General features: G+C 37.4%; 3 protein-coding genes across 7 annotated transcripts in view; 1 reads left to right on the forward strand and 2 right to left on the reverse strand.

Moving 5' to 3' along the window:
* Positions 1 to 22,917, forward strand: part of Flo2 (flotillin-2) — a 176,078-nt gene that overhangs the window by 119,761 nt on the left and 33,400 nt on the right. The gene's annotated exons all lie outside the window — the stretch shown is intronic.
* Positions 221 to 14,220, reverse strand: LOC143358820 (uncharacterized). The gene is made up of 10 exons (XM_076796295.1): positions 13,801 to 14,220; positions 11,476 to 11,905; positions 10,625 to 11,018; positions 8,729 to 9,014; positions 7,926 to 8,286; positions 4,836 to 5,317; positions 4,261 to 4,690; positions 3,681 to 4,077; positions 2,279 to 2,561; positions 221 to 1,400 (listed from the first exon to the last, which is right to left on the reverse strand). Exons 1-10 carry the CDS (start codon positions 14,203 to 14,205, stop codon positions 1,035 to 1,037), a joined length of 3,834 nt encoding a protein of 1,277 aa, XP_076652410.1. The 5' UTR covers positions 14,206 to 14,220; the 3' UTR covers positions 221 to 1,034.
* LOC143358973 (glucose dehydrogenase [FAD, quinone]-like) lies at positions 7,147 to 21,208 on the reverse strand. 3 transcript variants are annotated; one of them, XR_013083048.1, is made up of 6 exons: positions 20,634 to 21,208; positions 18,561 to 18,990; positions 17,980 to 18,376; positions 17,547 to 17,829; positions 16,105 to 17,089; positions 7,147 to 7,247 (listed from the first exon to the last, which is right to left on the reverse strand). XR_013083048.1 is itself a non-coding variant. In XM_076796540.1 (6 exons), the coding sequence occupies exons 2-6, from the start codon at positions 20,742 to 20,744 to the stop codon at positions 16,712 to 16,714; spliced, it is 1,599 nt and encodes a 532-aa protein (XP_076652655.1). In that variant the 5' UTR covers positions 20,745 to 20,940; positions 21,053 to 21,208; the 3' UTR covers positions 16,004 to 16,711. The 3 variants fall into 3 exon arrangements, 2 of the variants coding, with proteins under 2 accessions (XP_076652655.1, XP_076652653.1); XM_076796540.1 differs by lacking the exon at positions 7,147 to 7,247 and having other exon boundaries at positions 16,004 to 17,089; positions 20,634 to 20,940; positions 21,053 to 21,208; XM_076796538.1 differs by lacking the exon at positions 7,147 to 7,247 and having other exon boundaries at positions 16,004 to 17,089.

Here is a 22,917-nt window from a genome sequence, read left to right on the forward strand (position 1 = left end):
TTGTCGATGAAAAAACCGGCAACTGATGAAATTCGCCGTTCGGCGCAATATTCATCGAAATGATCAGGTGTGTAGGAAGCTTAAGAATATGCAATCGAGTAATTATATTCTACAAGAAAAATAAACTTTTTTTTAACATTTCTAACCTCCATTAAGAAATATAAGTAATATTAAGCAATGCGGTCTTAGAATAGAGAGTAAATGAGATAAATGAGCAGACTTCATACGAAAATCATCTTTATGTTAAAGCAAAATACATGTTCGGTGTTCAAAAATCTATTTCTTCCTAAAATGAATATTTTGAAATACTAAACGAATCTGTTTGGAATATTAACCTCCATAAACCGTGTAACTAACAAGTTCGAATTGATATTTAAAATTATAACAAACTGTATATCACAAAAATCATTTGTAAAATAGTGTTCAACCAGTATCATTGAAATTGTGCTCTTTAACTAAGAACTTATTTTATTTTCAATGTTTTATTATTCCCGAATCAACTTGTACTATTTCGAATAAAATTCAGTACGATTTATGATTCCTATTATCAAAATCGAATTTATTGAACACCTTAAAAATAAGCGACAATATATAAACAGTAAATTATTGTAAATAGATTATCCTTCTAGAATAGTAAAACAAGCCAGCACCCTATGAATCCATTTAAAACTAGATTTACGGGACCCGTCAAAATGACGGATTCTACTATTTTTAAATTGCGAATCTTGATATTGTAAAAATGCATCCATGAGCAATTATGTAACAAATTGACTTCTTTGGATATATATTATTAAAAAAATGGCTACAAACATTGATAGATACATTCATGTTATTTTTATAAAGTAATGTAAAATAGTCATTTCTAGTGCGCCGTAAACCTAGTGTTAAATACCTTTTTAAAAGAGCATATTAAACCCGAGGATCTGAGATATTTAACTGATACGATATTGACAACTTCGCCTTAATATCAAACACTTTATAGCATCGAGATTTTCCGGTAGAGTAGATCCAAAAGATCAAGTTCAGTGGATGATCTACGATCCCCAGTCTTCTTTGATCATGTCCGCAGCCTTCTCAGCTATCATAATGGTTGGCGCATTTGTATTTCCAGAGGTGATATTCGGCATAATCGATGCATCAACGACCCGCAGTCCCTTAATTCCGTGTACCCTAAGTCTCGGGTCCACGACGGCCATCTTGTCAGAATCTGGACCCATTTTGCAAGTCCCACTCGGATGATAAATCGTCATTGTGTAGAATCTCGCGAAGCATTTCCAGTATTCGATTGATGGAAATCCAAAAGAGGCGCATTCCGGGATTAGATTCGGATTCGCTCTGGCATTTACGCTTCTCAAAGTTGGGGTCTGGGTGAGTTTATACAGGAAGTCCGCACCTTCTGCCTATAATGATTAAAAAATCATTTTATTAATATACTAATAAATTGAAACCGGCCGATCAAAAACTGGAATAATTGCAAGGTAAATATTTGGAATAAGTGTGATTCGCTGATTTCAATGACCTTACAATATATTGTCAAGGTCATTGTTCTCAACAACATGGTCCTAGATATGATATCGCCGCACTGCCATAGTCTTTTAGATTTTCGCAAAAACCTATTAGGACGACGATAACAAACGCTGTTATATTAAACGAACTTTGTATGGGCCGGGAAGAGATTTCTTGGGGAGGGAATCCGCTCTACAGAACGAATTCGCTAGTTGGATAAGGGCAGAATTCGCGATTACAAAATCGTAACAGTTTTTTGCGAATATATGCAAAATCAAAGTCTAGCGGCGGTGACATGTGGATGAAAAAGTTGTTCAGAATAATGATCTCGATAACATATTTCAAGGGCAATGAAATCGCTGAGGAAATGCTAAAGTGAGTAAATACTCAAATTATGTTGAAGAAATTTAGATTAGAAAAATTCCTTGTATTTTCTCAGTTATGGAATTTGTTGGTTGTATTCCAAAGAAGATAAACACGAAGTTTGACTATTTTTAACAATCTCCTACGTTGAGTTTTAAAAGGTGGAAAATAATAACATTCATAAACACCAAAGTCTATATGCAAGTTCTACAAATAAAATTCTATTGCGTTTATATTTTTTATTTACATACTCCAGATTATTACGCCAATATAGAAGCAAAAGAAATATTTCAAGTTCAAGCCATTGTGCTGTAAACAATTCCGAAAATGTTACAAATATTCTTCCTTTAAAGTATTGAGAAAATAAACTGTGCTTCTGATATAAATAGAATGAATGAAGATTCCTTACCAATACGTCAAGGTCATGTGGATCCTTAAAGTAGTTGGGAACGATGATCGGATGATCGTCCACGTTTTTTGAGCGCAACTTAATGTATCCTCTGCTACGAGGTCTCAACAAAAGCGGAAGGGCGCAGTATGAAGGTTCGTACAGGATGTTCTCATACATATCCGCGTAAAAATCATCCGACACACCGGCACCCTTCTTTATGGAAACACCGCCGTCGGAAGCGTCTGATGCAGATGACAGAAAGATCTGTATATCAGGATGATCGTCAGACTTGTTCGCATATCTGAAACAACATTTATTTGCCGTATTAATAACAACCTCTACCCTATTTTTATTAATGACATATTTCATTTTTTTCAGCTAGTAACGGTAGTACAAAAATATGTTTAAACTTTTTAAAATAACATTTTGAGCAAAAATATATTAGTGAGTTTTCATCAATTAACCCAACACAAGAAACGATCAATAAGATACAATGTTCCTAACTTCAATATGAAAGGAGCAATTGTAAGTTTCTGAAATGGTTTGAAAATCGATTTTGAAGTAAAAAATTTAGAAAAAATTAAGTGTTGTGTGCGATATTAGGTAGAATGTTCATAAATGTTTTCGTAATTTTTTGTTAAGCAAAACGGAAGTATGGAGCATGATTCATTAAACCATGATCATGCCATAAGTATCTTTGTGATAGGGGCACAGACGAGATATAGGAATAGACCTGACACTTTATGGGACTTGGTGTCCATGGGAATCTGTAGTACCGTCACCTGAAAATACCAGTGATTTTAGCGTCCTCTACGCTTTGAGAACGGCGAATTCGAGAACTAGATCCAGTGCGACTCGGGTTCTTATTGTGTTCATGTAAGGATAAGCACTCACACATTGAGCTAAGTCGCATCGTGTAGGTATATCCTACCTAAGCGACAGAGTAGTGGTAGACCCATGCCTCTATGTCTAACTCTACACAATATAAAACATTTTGAAATCCATAACAATATTTCTTCACTAAACGGTTCATTTGCGAAATATAATTTTCCTCAAACTTTTCCCCTCCAAAAGGCTTTATAAAAGTCGAATTCAACATTTAAACCAAAGCATCACGTACGTTTATTCTCGCCAAATGATGTTAAATACACGTAATACGAATGGAGTATAAAATTTTCTCTTCGTGCTAATAATGCTCAGAAATTGTGTTTGATCGGTAACGTTGGAATCGCTATTGTCTATTCCTATACCTCGTCTGTGATAGGGGTACCAACATGAAACTTGCCACAGAAGGTTTTCTTTGGTGACCCTATCGAATGGTGCGAAGAAACTCCAATTTGGATTACGGTCACAATTATCCCTCTTATCCAGCTGTACCCTTTATCATAATATTTATTCGTTACTGCAACATAGTACTTACTTGGTATTAATAAATGCCATACCCTCACAAATAGGCAACGTGTACAAGACTCCTTTGCGTTCTACAGCGAATTCCCCGACAATTTCCGCATTCACGGATTCAGGCGCAACGAAAGTAAAGGGTTGTTCGGCCGAATAACTTTCTGGTGGGTCTAGTAAGTAAGTCAAGCCACCAATCGACACGTGATCCTGAAGATTTTCACCCACGCCGGGTGCATCGTGCACGGTATGCACCCCTATATCATTTAAATGATCTTTTGGACCGACACCAGATAACATCAACAATTGTGGCGATTGTATAGCACCAGCGGATAAAATGACCTCGCGTTTTGCTTTGACCGTGCGGCGGTCTGAGCCGAATAGAAATTGGACGCCATGTGCAGTCTTTGAATCTGCGTCTGCAAAAATGGTTCACAGTTATATTTTGTCTTATAAAAATATTTTTAACCTTGATCTTGAAAGTTGTACGAATACTTTTTGCTTGGAACAATTCTGTAGTCCAGTTTGGGTTCTAGTACATCTTCAAATATTATTTAAAAAAGGATCCTGGATTAGCATTAAAATTACTCGTCTGCACTCACCTATCAGTATCTTCTCCACAAGCGAGTTCACACTCACGTGCAGATTTTCTCTTTTGGAAGCAGACCGAAGGAAAGCTTTCGCAGTGCTGCATCGCAATCCGTCTCTCAAAGTACCGGGAGAATAAGTGAATCCGGTTTGTGTGGGTCCATTGACATCGACGACATTGTATCCTGCTTCTCTACCTGCCTTTATGAGATAATCGGTGACGGGTAATCGATATTTGAAATACTCGACAGTTAAGTGTCCGCCGGTCTGATGATAAGGAGAATTCTTGTACTCTTCGATCCTTATGTCTTCCGATTTCTTGAAGTAAGGTAACACACTCTCGAAATCCCAGCCTGGGTTTCCCTGCTTTTCCCAGCCGTCATAGTCTCTCTTGTTGCCACGAACGTAGAGCAACGCATTCAGCACACTGCTCCCTCCGAGAACCTTGAATATTTTCAAAAATTTCAAAGTTTTTAATAAATAACTAGGATTATTTACCATTTATTATTTTCCCTTTCTCGCCCTCTCTACTGTTTACTATTTAAAATATTTTGTTCAGCCCTGCTCGCTACATTATCAATTGGTTTACCTTGCCGCGTGGCCAGTTGCACCGTCTCCCATCCATCGCTAAACAATACTCATTCGAAGGCTCAGTTTTAAACTGCCAATCTACAGAAGACAATTGCAATGCCGGAACCAGCAAAGGTACGTCCGAAAGAGTCTGTTCATCCATGCCAGCTTCCAGCAGAAGCACCGACCAGCTTCCATTCTCTGACAGCCGATTGGCTATCACTGAACCAGCCGATCCAGCTCCGATCACCACGAAATCGTATTCATCTTTCAAATTTTCCAATGACACAGGTTTTACCCTGTGTTGTAAATCAACGATATCTGGTCTGAAGATCGCGATCAACAATTCCAATGAAAGTAGAAAAAATAATATAGGGCCAGCATTGAGTGCTAGCCTCGCTGCTGTGATCCAACCACTTCCCATCTTGATCGACTCACTGTAAGAGGTTGGTTTACGTACGTGTCTGGACGGTTCTCTTAAATGAATATGCGCATGGCGTGCTAATATTCGTATTTAATAATGTCGTTACAATACGTTTGTCAGCGATGCCTCTTCGAACACTTAATCTCCTGCTCGGTGTTCTTTGTTTTTATAGGTGCCACGAGCTTGGGCCGAGCGATAGTGCGCGTGATCGCAAGAAGTTTATACAGTCAGCAAAATTTGCATAGCTGTTTAAAAAAATTTTTTTAGTATATAAGCTTTAGGCCAAGTTATGCTCATAAGTTAGGTCCCAGTCATACGGGAAGTTTTGCTTTAAATTTTTAACAGATGCAGTACCTTATTGTACTATTTTTTAACCGACATTCACTTGCTATCACAGTATTTCGCAGCCAGGTATCTAACAATTTTATATCTGTATTAGAATATATGAAGAATAGTTTCTAATACATATCCTACTACTACTGTTATTCCACGTTTGTTCCACATTTGGAATTTCTATTTCTATGTTTAATATAATATATCTACTATCGTGCGTTTTAAATTGATATCGATTGTAATTTTAGGCGTTACCGACTGGAATAGTTAGATATATTTTTATTTCACTGATTACAAGTGATATACAAATATTAATTAAAAGTATGATTAACCGTATTTTTCAAGATATTTTTAAAAATTGTAGCAGTATACCATAGTAATATTTCGATTTTACAGAGTAAATAAACTACGATTTATTAACTAGAACTATAGAAATTTTGCACAGGCTTTGTATTATCTTATCTTGTAAATATTTTATTTTGAATCTATATGTTTTTAAAAATTTATTTAAAATTACGAAGAAATTATACATGGAACTATGGAAATTTCGCTGACTGTAGTTCATAGAAAAATAAGGTTTAAGACAAGGTTTTCTGTTGTTTGTAACAGCCTCGTAAATTTCATATTATAGATTTAATTTATACAATTCGAGAGGTAAGGTTGTATCATGTGGCAATGGTCAGTTAAGGATTGCTGGACTCTACACGAGAAAACAAGTCGAAAATACGGAATAAATGTTTTTGTTTTAAGGCTCTGTTTCCGTGAAGCCGACTTTGAAAGCCCGTCAAGTACGCATGATTAGTAGATATTTGTAACCGGTAGACTCGGAAAGTAATAATTAAGCTCAACCAGCTGATCCTTATTCGATAGCCACCTGTGTTTGCCTATTTTTGCCAAGTAGTTTGCCAAGAGAACAGTTAATTTGCGACCTAGGGTTCCTGTGAGACTTCTGTTCCTCGTGGCGACTACTATACGACGCAATCAAAATATTTTAAACTTGAAAAGCTAGGTAGACATTTTTGCAGGAAAAATTTTGTACAAATCTCCACGGGCGGTTATTTGGTTGTTAAGGACTCGACTACTGAGTCAATCGAGACCTTTGGATATTGATCTTGGTCTGGACTATGGGTCGAAGGACCATCCAATGATGCGGGACTAAACGAATTCTCTCAACATTTTTGGGTCGAACACTGGATTTAATTGCGAAGTGCAACTTGAGGGTTGCATCTCAGCAAATTCTGACTGACTGTCTGACTGTTTTTACTTCTGACTATACCGAATGTTTACTCTATTTCAACTGAATGTCTGTTTGTTTGTTCTAATTGGACCGACTGTTTCTGATTGTACCGACTGTCTACTTGATTCTGTGCGTAAAGTATGTCTACTCGCGCTTTTGTCTGTACTGTCTGTGTGAGTCCATATGTTAAGTACTGTTTGAGTGGTTTGTCAGGGGATGATCAAAGGAATTTTTGCTGCGAAGCTCGATGAATCCTGTACTCGTCGATTCTTTAAAGAGAAATTTGTAGGGGTGTCCTTTTTATTTTTTCTGGGAGGTTGAAGAAATATTTCAAAATATCGTTCGATATGTTTTATTATTTAAATTTCAACGCTTAATTTATCATTTCTGAAATGTAAGTTGAACACAAAATATGCTATCTACTAATTGATCCATACCTACTAAATCCTTCGGACATTTTTAAACTCGATTAAGACATATAGGTAATATTAAATATGCGGAATTATCAGGAAGAGTATACCAGGATATTTCATATAAAAAATAATCTTCATTTTACACATACCTATCTACCCACTTCCATTAACTGTTTATTTTAAAGCACAATACATTCTCGGTGTTCGAAACATCCATTTCTTTGTATAATGAATTTTAAGAAATACTAAATTAATCTCTTTTTAATATTAACTTCCATAGACCGTGTAACCAACCAGTGATTTTCAAAATTATAACAAATTGTATATCACTAAAATCATTTGTAAATAGTGTTCAACGAGTACAAATGAAATTGTCCTCTTTAACTAAGAACTTATTTTATTTTCAATGTTTTATTATCCCCGAATCAACTTTTACTATTTCAAATAATACTTAGTACGATTTATGATTCCGATTACCAAAATGGTATTTCTTGAACATCTTCAAAATAAGTGACATTATATAAACAATAAATCCTAACAGGACCATAAAAGACCATAAAATTAATCCTGGGGATCCAAGATACGTATCTGGTACGATATCGATAATAAAATGCTTTATTAATACTTTAATAAAATACTTTATAGCATTAACATTTTCCGGAGGAGTAGATCCAAAAGAGCAAGTTCAATAGATGATCTAGGATCCCCAGTCTCCTTTGATCATGTCTGCAGCCTTTTCAGCTATCATAATGGTTGGCGCATTTGTATTTCCAGAGGTAATATTCGGTATGATCGATGCATCAATGACTCGCAGTCTCTTAATTCCGTGTACTCTAAGTCTGTGGTCCACGACGGCCATCTTGTCGGACGCTGGACCCATTTTGCAAGTCCCGCACGGATGATAAATCGTCATTGAGTAGAATCTTGCGAAACATTTCCAGTAATCGATTGATGGAAATCCCAAATGTGCGCATTCCGGGATTAGATTCGGATTCGATGTGGCATTTATGCTTCTCAAAGTTGGGGTCTGACTGAGCTTATACAGGAAGTCCGCTCCTTCCGCCTATAATGATTAAGAAATCATTTTTATTAATACACTAATAAATTGAAACCGCTCATTCAAAAGACTGGAATAATTGCTAGGTAAATATTTGGTGTAAGAGCGACTCGCTAATTTCAATGACCTTAAAATATATTGTCAAGGTCATCATTCTGAACAACATTTTCCTGAATAGGATAACGCTGCACGGCCTCAGTTGTTTCGGTGATTAAAAAAAGAAAATAATAATATGCACAAGCACCAAAGTCTATATGCAAGTTCTACAAATAAAATTTTATTGCGTTTGAATTTTTCCTTTATATACTCCAGATTATTATGCTAATACGGACATAAATGAAATATTTCTTTTCAAACAATTGGGCTGTAAACAATTTCGAAAAGATAGCAAATATTTAGAATGTAAACTGAGCTTGTGATATAAGTGCAATGAATGAAGATTTCTTACCAATACGTCAAGATCATGTGGATCCTTAAAGTAATTGGGAACGATGATCGGATGATCGTCCACGTTTTTTGAGCGCAACTTAATGTATCCTCTGCTACGAGGCCTCAGCATAAGAGGAATGGCGGAGTACGAAGGTTTGTACTCAATGTTCTTGTACATAGCCGCGTAAAAATCATCTGTAATACCGACAGCACTGTCTAAGGCATTACCACGGCCGCTGGAAGCGTCTGTCATACTTGACAGGAATATCTGTATATCAGGATGATCATCCGTCTTGTTTGCATACCTGAAACAACATTTGTTTGAAACTATACCCTTTTCTTCATTATTGACATATTACATTCGTTTATTTGTGGTAATAACAGCAGTTTAATAGTATCTTTGAACTTTTTAAAAGAGTAATTTGAACAAAAATATATTCACTAGTTTCCATCGATTAACCCAACCATTTCTATGTACTGTGACGTTGCAAAATTTGCGACGTCATTTTAGTCGTCTGAGATGTGCAGATTTAAAGTTCAAATTTAGGCGAAAAACTTGTGCTCCCTTGATGAAGCTATAATTTTTAAGATGCAATAACGATTACTTGTCTTTAAATCGTTTTAAATTCTAGAAGATGTAAGCTTTCGGATTGTCTAATCCCAACTCGACTATTCCTAATAGTTTTCTTTTAAATTGCACCTGAGTATTGGGAAGATCGTGTAAAGGGAGACAATATTACATTTTTAATGTTTTCCTCGTACTTTGACGGCCTCCTGTGGGTCGTGGAGGGGGATAACAAAATTATTTTTATTGACCTCCCTCGGTTGCGAGGTGCGGCTGCTATGGCTTTTTGCGATATGTTCCGGGGCCGAGGACCACTCGAGGGGGTACGGTCCTGCAATTTAGGATTTCGCGTGCGAAGCGCGTCACATTAGGCGCAGATAAGGAGTAGGGTGGGGGAATCAAGGATCGACGCGTCGCGTCACCAAAACTCGAGGGGGTCACTGTTGTGTTGACTCTCGTCGCGTGTCGTTCGTTAAAGTAAACATCGTAGTGCTCCCGTGTCTGTGTCAGTCTGTGTGTAAGTCCTGACAATCTACGGGAACGGTAAGTGATCCTGTTGATTCATTTCTCTATTTCGCGTGTGCCGAGAAGTTTCGTATGTATAGGTATATTTGAATCTAACGCGTACTATAAAATTCTATAATTTTGAACGGACATTTTAATCACGTACACTGTTTCTGTGGATATAGAAGTGTTCAATCTTACGTAATATACATACAGAAAAATAAAGAAACATCGAGAACGTCGATTTATTATTTCAATAACTATGATGTAGTTCACAAAAAAAAAATGTGAGAAAAATTAGGACCATCGCTTTCGATAATACCTTATTACAGAATTTATATAAATCTGGTATTTCTAAAACTTCTATGAGAAATATGCATTTTTCGGATCTTTTAAAATTCATATCTTCTTCAAACATGTTCGCCTAATCTGAAAAATTCGACAAAAATACTCGTTGATTATCATAATTCGACACGACTAGCATAACTGTATAAACGCGGTCGTCTGATAGCTTCAATATTAAATTAGCAATTTTAACTTTCTGAATTATTTTAAAAATCCATTTTGCAGTCAAAAACTCAGAAAAAATTCAGATTCGTGTGCGGTATTAGGTAGAATGTTGATGAATTTTTTCGTAATTTTTTGTCAAGCAAAACGTGAGAATAGAGCATGATTCATTAATCCGTCCTCACCCTTTGCGATCAGGGTATCACCTTTGTGTTGGGTCCTATCTAATGGTGTGAAAGATCAGTGAAAGATCAATTAAGATTACGGTCACATTTGACCCCATTATCCAGCTATACCTTTTATCATAATATTTATTCGTTACTGCAACATAGTACTTACTTGGTATTAATAAAACCCATACCCTCACTCAGAGGCAACGTGTATAAGACTCCTTTGTGATTTATAGCGAATTCCTTGAGTCCTTCCACATTCAAGGACTGCTTAGTGAAAGTAAAGGGTTGTCTGCCCGTGTATTTCTTTGGCGGGTCTACTAAGTAAACCATGCCACCAATCGACACGTGATCCTGAAGATTTTCACCCACGCCGGGTGCATCGTGCACGGTATCCACCCCTATATCGTTTAAATGATCTTTTGGACCGATACCAGATAACATCAACAATTGTGGCGATTGTATAGCACCAGCGGATAAAATGACCTCGCGTTTTGCTTTGACCGTGCGGCGGTGTGAGCCGAATAGAAATTGGACGCCATATGCCGTCTTCGAATCGCTGTCTGCAAAAATGATTCATAATTACATTTTTTTGTTTTAAAAATATTTTCAACCTTAACCGTGAAAGTTGGACGATTGCTTCTTCCGTGAAAAAATTCTGTAGTCTATTCCGGATTCATGTCCAGGATTCGTTTTACAGTATAATTAGAGTGTGTTACAGACTAAACAAGTCTAAGTAAACTTCCAATCTTAAAACAAATGAAATTAATATACTCAGTGATAAACAAAAGATATCCACGCTTTTACGATAGACCGACTTCATAGAATCTATGAAAACCAATATTGAAACAAAAACTCAATTGAAATTAATATTAAATTCAATACTCGAGATTAGAAACGAAGAGAATGAAGGTGGGCACAGCTCAACAAAATTAAAGAAAATTCCCAATAAACACGAATCAGAATATTAGTATTTTCAAACTTATTTAAAGAATTCTAAAATTACTTGTCTTCGCTCACCTATCAGTATCTTCTCCGCACGTGAATTCACACTCACGTGAAGATTTTTCCTTTTGGAAGCAGACCGAAGGAAAGCTTTCGCAGTGCTGCATCGCAATCCGTCTCTCAAAGTACCGGGAGAAAAAGTGAATCCGGTTTGAGTAGGTCCATTGATATCCACGACATTGTATCCTGCCTCTGTACCTGCCTTTATCAGATACTCGGTTATGGGAAATCGGTATTTGAAATACTCGACTGTTAAGTGCCCGCCGGTCTGATGATAAGGTGAATTCTTGTACTCTTCGATCTTCATGTCTTCTGACTTCTCGAAGTAAGGTAACACACTCTCGAAATCCCAGCCTGGGTTTCCCTGCTTTTCCCAGTTGTCGTAGTCTCTCTTGTTGCCACGAACGTACAGCATCGCGTTCAGCACACTGCTCCCTCCGAGTACCTTGAATATTTTCAAAAATTGCAAAGTTATTAGCACATTAGAACTTCCTATTTGTGAACGAAATTGTAGTGAATACCCAATTTTACAGGGTATTCCATTTTAAATTCCCGGAGCATATATCTGGAAAAATATAGATGATTCGTCAAAATGTTTTAGATAATTTTAATAATCCGTTCTTTTCTTTTTAATGTTTTAATACCTTGAAAACCTGCGTTACTTATGACCGATCTGCGCTTGACGTCTCTTATATGCAATATATCTTGTTGTATATTGACGAACAATATATCTTGCCTTTGGGAAACAATTTGAAGTCGTAAATGTATTGGACAGGATCCATTATTTTTTGCAAAAATATTTTAAATATTTCAAGACGATGTCCAAATATTGTAAAAATTCTTCATATAAAATACTATTTTCCAATTTTAACAACTTATCGCATCCAATAAAATATTTCATTTTCAAAGTTGTGCGCATACTTTAACACTTTGAGGGCGCATATTTTTCGCATCGCCGCGCCGTTAGGTTTGCGCCGCACCGGAAAGTGTCACGCAGGTTCAACTGCCCTCCGCGGGCGACATTTACGCGTAACTTGGATTTTTCGTATCTTCTCGTCAAAATCTACAGAGTTATTTAAACAAAAAAGTTACAAATTTTTGGTCCCCTGAAGTGAAGTTCAGCCAAACATCAGGCAGCGGCCGATAAGCGGTTGTGAAAGGGAGACACGCGTCTTGATGGGACCGATAGCGTATCGATATTATCAATACCATTCTATATGTTTCGACTTGGTATCGATGTACATATAATAAAGTCAAGGATTCTTGGTATCAATTGTCGATACCGATACTTCTTGAATTGATACCAATACACTACGATATCGGGTATCGTGATATATTCCGATAGGTATCCAACCATTATCGAAACTATTGTTTCGATATTGGTACCGTATTGGATTGGTATCAATACAAGAAGTATCGGTATCGACAATTGATACCAAGTAGCTTACGCTTTGGTACGTATCTGTACTTTCTATTGAGTAATTTGGTAGTGAATTGGATCGAGTATGATTGATAGTATTGGTACCAATCGCATCACTTGTCACGCATACGTGAGCGCGACCGGCAAAGTATTTAAATAAATAGCCTTATGTAGTATTTACTTTACTTTCTTATGCAACCTTGAAATTTGGACTCGATGCAGAAAGCGTCACTTTTTACGTATCTATCTTATCTGACACATTCTAATTATTCATGTCCTCTTTCTCATTCTCCCTACTGTTTACTGTTTAACATAGTAACTTGTTCGGAAAGTCAGTTTTACCAATGGAAAAACAAAGGAAAAGCTATTTTTAACTATTTAGAATAGCTTTTATAGCATTCTGTTTTATGATCATTTGCGATCTTCTTGCAACTAGGGGATCCATGGCTCGTTCAATTCTTGTTTCTTTATTAGCCAAAAATTGAGTTATATGAGTTTTTTCGAGTTCATTTGAAATGAAATTTACACCGCTTAAGAAGCATTGGAAAAAAACGAAAGGGACGGTAATTTGATGGTACATTCTCTCCATAGACAACACACATCTTTTTCTTTCGTTCGTTGTATTTTTACTCTTGCGCTACTAAAAAAGCAAAAGACGATGATAATGCACACGTTGATTTTCCATATTTGATGCGATGATGAAGAAATGCTTGAAAGGCTATAAAATACTATAAGGCACGAAGTGACATCCGCATTGTCAACTGTCGTGGTATGCAGTGATTTTGCGGTTTTGAATGAGGTTTAGGCAAGTAGTAGCAAATGGAAGCACTTACATATCTACACGAATAACGAAATTACTTTCCGGACAAACTAATACTATTTTATCGAGCTTCGCTCGCTAACATTATCAATTGTTTTACCTTGCCACGTGGCCAGTTGCACCGTTTCCCATTCATCGCTAGACAATACTCATTCGACGGCTCAGTTTTAAACTGCCAATCCATAGGAGTCAATTGCAACTCCGGCATCATTATAGGTACGTCCGAAACAGTCTGTTCATCAATGCCAGCTTCCAGCAGAAGCACCGACCAGTTTCCATTCTCTGACAGTCGATTGGCTATCACTGAACCTGCCGATCCAGCTCCGATCACCACGAAATCGTATTCGTCTTTCAAATTTTTCAACGACACAGGTTTCACTCTGTGTTGTACATCCACGATATCTGGTCTGAAGATCGCGATCAACAATTGCAATGAAGTTAGAACAAGCAATTGAGAGCCAGAACTGAGTGTTATCCTCGATGCTGTGATCGAACCACTTGCCATCTCGATCGACTCACTGTAAGAGGGTGGTTCACGCAAGTGTCTGGATGGTTCTCTTAAATGAATATGAACACGGCGCACCGATATTCGGATGTAATAATGTCGTTACAATTCTCTTCTGTCGTCGATGGCCGTGCGAATACTTAGATCCTGCTCGATGTTCCGTGTTTTTATAAGCCCGACGAGCATGAACGATGGCGCGCGTGCCCACGAGCAGTTCACACAGTCAGTGAAATTTCCATAGTCCCACTAAATAGTTTTTCTTTTCCTAAATTAATGGTGGGGACTGACGCAGTGAGTGTGCGGCGTGCTCACACCAATCAGGCCAGCAGACATACTTATTTTCGAGAATCTCAAGGATTCCGGACATTACGTTCTCCGTCTTGATAATGCAAAAATGTGAATTTTGAGTGAATTCGCGGGATTGATAAAAGTTCAATCTGGCTTGGATAACCAGAAGTCCTACTTTTGAGTTTTCGAGGCGGAAATCGTAATATTCGGCAGCACGTTGCCTGTCACGAGGCAATATCAATCACTTCAATAAATAATCAGCGCTCGTAAGGAAAAATACCGGAGCTACGAATCAGTGTTTTTGGGTTATTACGATTTGCGCCTCAAATATGGAAATAATCAACAAAATATGTTTAAAAGTGAGACTTCTGAAGAGTTATCCGTGCTAGATTGATCTTTTGTTCAAAATTCACTAAAAATTCACATCTTTTCGTTATCAAGGTGGAAAACGTAACATCCGGAACCCCTTCGATTCTCGTATATAATGTATGTCTGCTAACCTGATTGGTGTGAGTATGTCGCACACTCACTGGGTCAGTCCCCACCGTTAAATAAGCTTCAGGCAAAATCAGGTCCACAAGCAGTCACGCATAAATTTTGAACAGGTATAGTACCCTAACCGTTTGAGTCCCAACCAGAGCGATCGCGTTGTTTAGATTTTCTGCTGAAAAGCCCCAGTACATTTTTGAACGCTATGGACAACTGACGGTGCACTGTGGACGTAACGCGCTCAACTTGACACCACCTAGCTGATTTTTTAAATGTAAATAATACAACTAACACATTTCGTATTTCATTGTTATCTTCTCAGACGAGCACTATCGCGCCGCTTGGCTCTCTTCGTAATGGGTTAAGACAAGTGCTATCGCGCTGTTAGGCATTTTTCGACCGTGTTTTTCCTTGACCCATGGGACTCAAATGGTTAATGTCCTATTCAATTACCAGTATTCACTCGCTGTCACAGTGTTTCGCAGCCTAATATCTAACTATTATATATACTTTTATAAAAAATATAAACTCGAAAAATTATAAGATGATACATCTGAAAAATTTTGTACAAATCCACTGATGTTGGACTAAACGAATTGTCTCAACATTTTTGGGTCGAACACTGGATTTAATTGCGAAGTGCAACTTGAGGGTTGCATCTCAGCAAATTCTGACTGACTGTCTGACTGTTTTTACTTCTGACTATACCGAATGTTTACTCTATTTGAACTAAATGTCTGCTTGCTTGTTCTAACTGGACCGACTGTTTCTGACCGAATGTTTCTGATTGTACCGACTGTCTACTTGATTCTGTCCGTAAAGTATGTGTCTACTCGCGCTTTTGTCTGTACTGTCTGTGTGAGTTCATATGTAAAGTACTGTTTGAATGCTTTGTCAGGGGATGATCAAAGGAATTTTTGCTGCGAAGCTCGATGAATCCTGTACTCGTCGATTCTTTAAAGAGAAATTTGTAAGGATGTCCTTTTTATTTTTTCTGGGAGATCGAAGAAATATTTCATAATACCGTTCGATATTTTTTATTATTTAAATTTCAACGTTTAATTTAACATTTCTGAAATGCGAGTTTAACACAAAATATGCCATCTACTAATTGATCCATACCTACTAAATATCCACTAACTAAATCCTTGGACATTTCTAAACCCGATTAGGAAATATACCTAATGTTAAACTACACCCACATCCATTAGTTTATGTTAAAGCACAATACATTGTCGGTGTTCAAAACATCTATTTCTTTCTATAGTAAACTTCTTTTGAATATTAACCTCCATAAACCGTGTAACTAAATAACACAAGCCCAACTGATTTTTAAAATTATAACACATTGTATATGATGAAAATCGTTTGTAACTACTGCTGAACGAATACAATTGAAATTTGTCCTCTTTAACTGAGAACTCATTTTATATTCAACGTTTTATTATCCCTGAATCAACATTTACTATTGCAAATAAAATTCAGCACGACTTATGATTCCGATTCCCAAAATTATATTTCTTGAACACCTTCAAAATAAGCGACAATGTGTAAACAATAAACCCTAACAACCACCCTGTCATTTGATATATGTACTTTTCTAAAAGACCATAATATTAATACCGAGGAACTAAGATATTTAACTCGTACAATATTAATAAATTTGCCATAATTTCAAATACTTCATGGGATCAACATTTTCCGATGGAGTAGACCCAGAAGAGCATGTTCAGGAGGTGATCTGCGATCCCCAGTCTTCTTTGATCATGTCTGCAGCCTTTTCAGCTATCATAATGGTTGGCGCATTTGTATTCCCGGAGACGATATTCGGCATAATCGATGCATCAACGACTCGCAAACTTTTAATTCCGTGTACCCTAAGTCTCGGGTCCACGACGGCCATCTTGTCAGAAGCTGGACCCATTTTGCAAGTCCCGCACGGATGATAAATCGTCATTGAGTAGAATCTTGCGAAACATTTCCAGTAATCGATTGATGGAAATCCCAAATGTGCGCATTCCGGGATTAGATTCGGATTCGATGTGGCATTTATGCTTCTCAAAGTTGGGGTCTTGCTTAGCTTATACAGGAAGTCCGCTCCTTCTGCCTATAATGATTAAGAAATCATTTTTATTAATACACCAATAAATTGAAACCGTTTATTCAAAAGACTGGAATAATTGCTAGGAAAACATTTGGAGTAAGGGCGACTCGCTGATTTCAATGACCTTAAAATATATTGTCAAGGTCATCATTCTGAACAACATTTTCCTGAATAGGATAACGCTGCACGGCCTCAGTTGTTTCGGTGATTAAAAGAAGAAAATAATAATATGCACAAACACCAAAGTCTATATGCAAGTTCTACAAATAAAATTCTATTGCGTTTGGATTTTCCTTAATATACTCCGGATTATTATGCTAATATGGACATAAAAGAAATATTTCTTTTCAAATCATTGGGCTGTAAACAATTTCGAAAACATTGTAAATATTGTTCCCTCAAAATATTCAGAAAGTGAACCGACCTGGTGGTATGAATACATTGAATGAAGATTACTTACCAAAACGTCGAGGTCATGTGGATCCTTAAAGTAATTGGGGACGATGATCGGATGATCGTCCACGTTTTTTGAGCGCAACTTAACGTATCCTCTGCTACGAGGCCTCAGCAAAATCGGAAGGCCGGAGTATGAAGGTTTGTACAAAATGTTCTGGTACATAGCTGCGTAGAAATCATCTGTGATACCGAAAGCATTCTTTGAGGTATCACCGCCGCTGGAAGCGTCTGTAGTACTAGTCAGGATTAACTGTATATCAGGATGATCATCTGTCTTGTTTGCATACCTAAAACAACATTTGTTTGCCGTATTAATAACAAACTATACCCTCTTCTTTAGTATTGACATATTTAATTATTTTAATTGTAGTAATAACTAATAGTAATAATTAACACTTTACCATAATATTTATTCCTTACTGCAACATAGTACTTACTTGGTATTAATAAAACCCATACCCCCCACAAAAGCCATCGCGTACAAAGGTCCTTTGCGATTTATAGCGAATTCCTTGAGAGTTTTCGCATTCACGGACTCCGGCTCAATGAAGGTAAAGGGTTGTTCGGCCGTATAACTCTCTGGTGGGTCTACTAAGTAAGCCATGCCACCAATCGCCACGTGATCCTGAAGATTTTCACCAACGCCGGGTGCATCGTGCACGGTATCCACCCCTATTTCATTTAAATGATCTTTTGGACCGACACCCGATAACATCAACAATTGTGGCGATTGTATAGCACCAGCGGATAAAATGACCTCGCGTTTTGCTTTGACCGTGCGGCGGTCTGAGCCGAAAAGAAATTGGACGCCATATGCCGTCTTCGAATCACTGTCTGCAAAAATGGTTCACAGTTATATTTTGTCTCGTAAAAATATTTTTCACCTTGATCTCGAAAGTTGTACGAATGCTTTTTGCTTGGAACTATTTTATAGTATAGTTTGGATTCTAGTACATCTTCAAATATTATTTAAAAAAAGGATCCTGGACTAGCATTAATATTACTTGTCTGCACTCACCTATCAGTATCTTCTCCGCATACGAATTCACACTGATATGCAGATTTTCTCTTTCGGAAGCAGACCGAAGGAAAGCTTTCGCAGTGCTGCATCGCAATCCGTCTCTCAAAGTACCGGGAGAATAAGTGAATCCGGTTTGTGTGGGTCCATTGATATCCACGACATTGTATCCTGCCTCTGTACCTGCCTTTATCATATATTCGCTTATGGGAAATTGGTATTTGTAATACTCGACAGTTAAGTGTCCGCCGGTCTGATGATAAGAAGAATTCTTGTACTCTTCGACCCTCATGTCCTCTGACTTCTTGAAGTAAGGTAACACACTCTCAAAATCCCAGCCTGGGTTTCCCTGCTTTTCCCAGTTGTCATAGTCTCTCTTGTTGCCACGTACATACATCATCGCGTTCAGCACACTGCTCCCTCCGAGTACCTTGAATATTTTCAAAAATTGCAAAGTTATTAGCACATTAGAATTTCCTATATGTGAACGAAATTGTAGTGAATACCCAATTTTACAGGGTATTACATTTTAAATTCCCGGAGCAAAGATCACGAAAAATATAGATGGTACGTCAACATGTTTTAGATAATTTTAATACTCCGTTCTTTTTTTTTAATGTTTTAATACCTTGAAAACCTGCGTTACTTATGACCGATCTGCGCTTGATGTCTCTTATATGTAATATATCTTGTTGTTATATATTGACGAACAATATATCTTGCCTTTGGGAAACAATTTGAAGTCGTAAATGTATTGGACAGGATCCATTATTTTTTGCAAAAATACTTTAAATATTTCAAGACGATGTCCAAATATTGTAAAAATTCTTCATATAAAATACTATTTTCCAATTTTAACAACTTATCGCATCCAATAAGATATTTCATTTTCAAAGTTGTGCGCATACTTTAACACTTCGAGGGCGCATATTTTTCGCATCGCCGCGCCGTTAGGTTTGCGCCGCACCGGCAAGTGTCACGCAGGTTCAACTGCCCTCCGCGGGCGACATTTACGCGTAACTTGGATTTTTCGTATCTTCTCGTCAAAATCTACAGAGTTATTTAAACAAAAAAGTTAAAAATTTTTGGTCCCCTGAAGTGAAGTTCAGCCAAACATCAGACAGCGGCCGGTAACCGGTCGTGAAAGGGAGACACGCGTCTTGATGGGACCGATAGCGTATCGATATTATCAATACCATTCTATATGTTTCGACTTGGTATCGATATACATATAATAAAGTCAAGGATTCTTGGTATCAATTGTCGATACCGATACTTCTTGAATTGATACCAATACACTACGATATCGGGTATCGTGATATATTCCGTTAGGTATCCAACTATTATCGAAACTATTGTTTCGATATTGGTACCGTATTCGACTTGTATCAATACAAGAAGTATCGGTATCGATAATTGATTTCAAGTAGCTTACACTTTGGTACGTATCTGTACTTTGTATTGAGTACTTTGGTAGCGAATTGGATCAAGCATCATTTATAGTATTGGTACCAATCGCATCACTTGTCACGCATACGCGAGCGCGGCCGGCGTAATTATTTAAATAAATAAGCGTATGTACTATTTACTATTCGCTCTTATGCAACCTTGAAATTTGGACTGAATTCACAATGCGTAAGCTTTTACATATTTATCTTATCGGACACATTCTTATCATTCGTGTTCTCTTCATCTCATTATTTGAAATGGAATTTACACCGCTTAAAAAGCGATGTAGAGAAGAGACAACACAGAACATTTTCTTTTGTCCGCTGTATTTTCACCCTTGCGCTACTAAAAAAGCAAAAGACGATGATAATGCTCACGTTGATTTTGCATATTTGATGCGATGATTAAAAAATGCTTGAAAGGCTATAAAATACTATAAAGCGCGAAACGACATCCGCAATGTCAGCTGTCGTGACATCCAATGATTTTGCGGCTTTGAATGATGTTTAGACAAGTAGTAACAAATGGAAGCAATGACATATCTACACGAATAACGAAATTACTTTCCGGACAAATTAATACTATTTTATCCAGCTTTGCTCGCTACGTTATTAATTGTTTTACCTTGCCACGTGGCCAGTTGCACCGTTTCCCATTCATCGCTAGACAATACTCATTCGACGGCTCAGTTTTGAACTGCCAATCCATAGAGGTCAATTCCAAATTCAAAGCCATTACAGGTACGTCCGAAATAGTCTGTTCATCCAGGCCAGCTTCGAGCAGAAGCACCGACCAGTTTCCATTCTCTGACAGTCGATTGGCTACCACTGAACCAGCCGATCCAGCTCCGATCACCACGAAATCGTATTCATCTTTCAAATTTTCCAACGACACTGGTTTCACTCTGTGTTGTACATCCACGATATCTGGTCTGAAGATCGCGATCAACAATTTTAATGAAATTAGAAAAAGCAATTGAGAGCCAGCGCCGAGTGCTATCCTCGATGCCGTGATCGAACCACTTTCCATCTCGATCGACTCACTGTAAGAGGGTGGTTTACGCAAGTGTCTGGGTGGTTCTCTTAAATGAATATGCACATGGCGTGCTTATGTTCGGATTTAATAATGTCGTCACAATTCTTCTGTCGTCGATGGCCGTGCGAATACTTATCTCCTGCTCGATGTTCCCTGTTTTTATGAGTCACGAGCCTGGAAGATAGTGGGCGTGGCCACGAGCAGTTCACACAGTCAGTGAAATTTCTATAGCTGCACTCAAAAGTTTTTCTTTTTCTGAATTAATGGTGGGGACTGACGCAGTGAGTGTGCGTCGTACTCACACCGATCAGGCCAGCAGACATGCATATTGTCGGGAATCTCAAGGATTCCGGACATTACGTTCTCCATCTTGATAACGCAAAAACGTGAATTTTGAGTGAATTCGCGGGCTTGATAAAAGTTCAATCTGGCTTGGATAACCAGAAGTTATACTTTTGCTTTTTTCGAGGCGGATATCGTAATATTCGGCAGCACGTTGTCGGTCACGAGGCAATACCAATTACGTCAATAAATAATCAGCGCTCGTAAGGAAAAATCCCGAAGCTACGAGTCAGTGTTTTTGGGTTATTATGGAAACAACGCAAATTTGAAAGGCAAATATGAAAGTAACCAAAACAAAATATACGCTTTTATTCAAAATTCACATCTTTGTGTTATCATGGCGGAAGACGTAACATCCGAAACCCCTTCGATTCTCGTATATAATGTATGTCCGCTTACCTGATTGGTGTGAGTATGCCGCACACTCGCTGGGTCCGTCCCCACCCTTAAATAAGATTTTGGCCAAATCAGGTCCACAAGCAGTCATGCATAAATTTTTACATAAAATTTTTAACAGTTATGATACCTTATGTCCTAATCAATTTCCAGCATGCACTTGCTATCACAGTTTTTCATAGCCGGATATATAATTATTAAAAAATATTGTTGAAGGGTTGTGCGAAAATTATTATATGTTACGACGGTGGAAGGAAGATAGTTGATTATATGAAGAAGGAGGTACAAGACGGGCGCACAATTAAAACTGATGCCCAAACGCGACGGCGGCGGTACGTACCTTCATACCTGAAGGGAGGACGGCCTTCAATAAAATGAAGGGGACTCAGGTATTTCCCAATAACCCTAGGATGTGGGCTTTTCCACAGAGTACAGTCTAAAGCCTAAAGTTTTACGTCGACAAATATAAACTCTATAAACTATAAAGAACATTTTCTAATACATATCCTACGACAATTATTATTCCGCCTTTGTTCCACATTTAATTATAAGTCTTTTCGGTTTACGTATATATGTACGTCTAGCCTATATACTATCAGAGTTTTTCGAAATAAACAACTTTGTAAGTGCGTCATGTATGCGTATCTAATAGATATTCATAATCGGTAGAACCCGAAGGTAACTTACCGTATTTTTCAAGATATTTGGAAAAATTGTAGCAGTATACCATATTAACATTTTGATTTTACAGAGTAAGTAACCTACTATTTATTAACTAGAACTATAAAAATTTTGCACATGCTTTGTATTATCTTATCTTGTAAATATTTTATTTTGAATCTATATGTTTTTTAAGAATTGATTTAAAATTACGAAGAAATCACACATGGAACTATGGAAATTTCGCTAACTATATCTTATAGAAAATTAAGGTTTAAGATATGGTTTTCCGTTGTTTGTAACTGCCTCGTAATTTTCATGTTATAGATTTAATTTATACAACTCGAGCGGTCAGGTTGTATCATGTCGCAATGGTTAGTTAAGTATTGCTGGGCTCTACACAAGAAAACAAGTCGAAAATACGGAATAAATGTTTTTGTTTTAAAGCTCTGTTTTCGAGAAAGTCGACTTTGAT

The sequence above is a fragment of the Halictus rubicundus genome, chromosome 11 (assembly GCF_050948215.1).
Source record: "Halictus rubicundus isolate RS-2024b chromosome 11, iyHalRubi1_principal, whole genome shotgun sequence".
Lineage (NCBI taxonomy): Eukaryota > Metazoa > Arthropoda > Insecta > Hymenoptera > Halictidae > Halictus > Halictus rubicundus.

Bases quoted from the DNA above. Each gene is read 5' to 3' on its own strand.
- LOC143358820 (XM_076796295.1), bottom strand. From the start codon at position 14,205: ATGGCAAGTGGTTCGATCACAGCATCGAGGATAACACTCAGTTCTGGC. The intron at 11,906-13,800 runs GTAAAACAATTG...AAAATATTCAAG, and splicing joins GCAACTGGCCACGTGGCAAG to GTACTCGGAGGGAGCAGTGT. The intron at 4,078-4,260 runs GTGAGTGCAGAC...CCATTTTTGCAG, and splicing joins TGTGGAGAAGATACTGATAG to ACGCAGATTCAAAGACTGCA.
- LOC143358973 (XM_076796538.1), bottom strand. From the start codon at position 21,038: ATGGAAAGTGGTTCGATCACGGCATCGAGGATAGCACTCGGCGCTGGC. The intron at 18,377-18,560 runs GTGAGTGCAGAC...CCATTTTTGCAG, and splicing joins TGCGGAGAAGATACTGATAG to ACAGTGATTCGAAGACGGCA. The intron at 17,830-17,979 runs GTAAGTACTATG...ATGTTGTTTTAG, and splicing joins ATGGGTTTTATTAATACCAA to GTATGCAAACAAGACAGATG.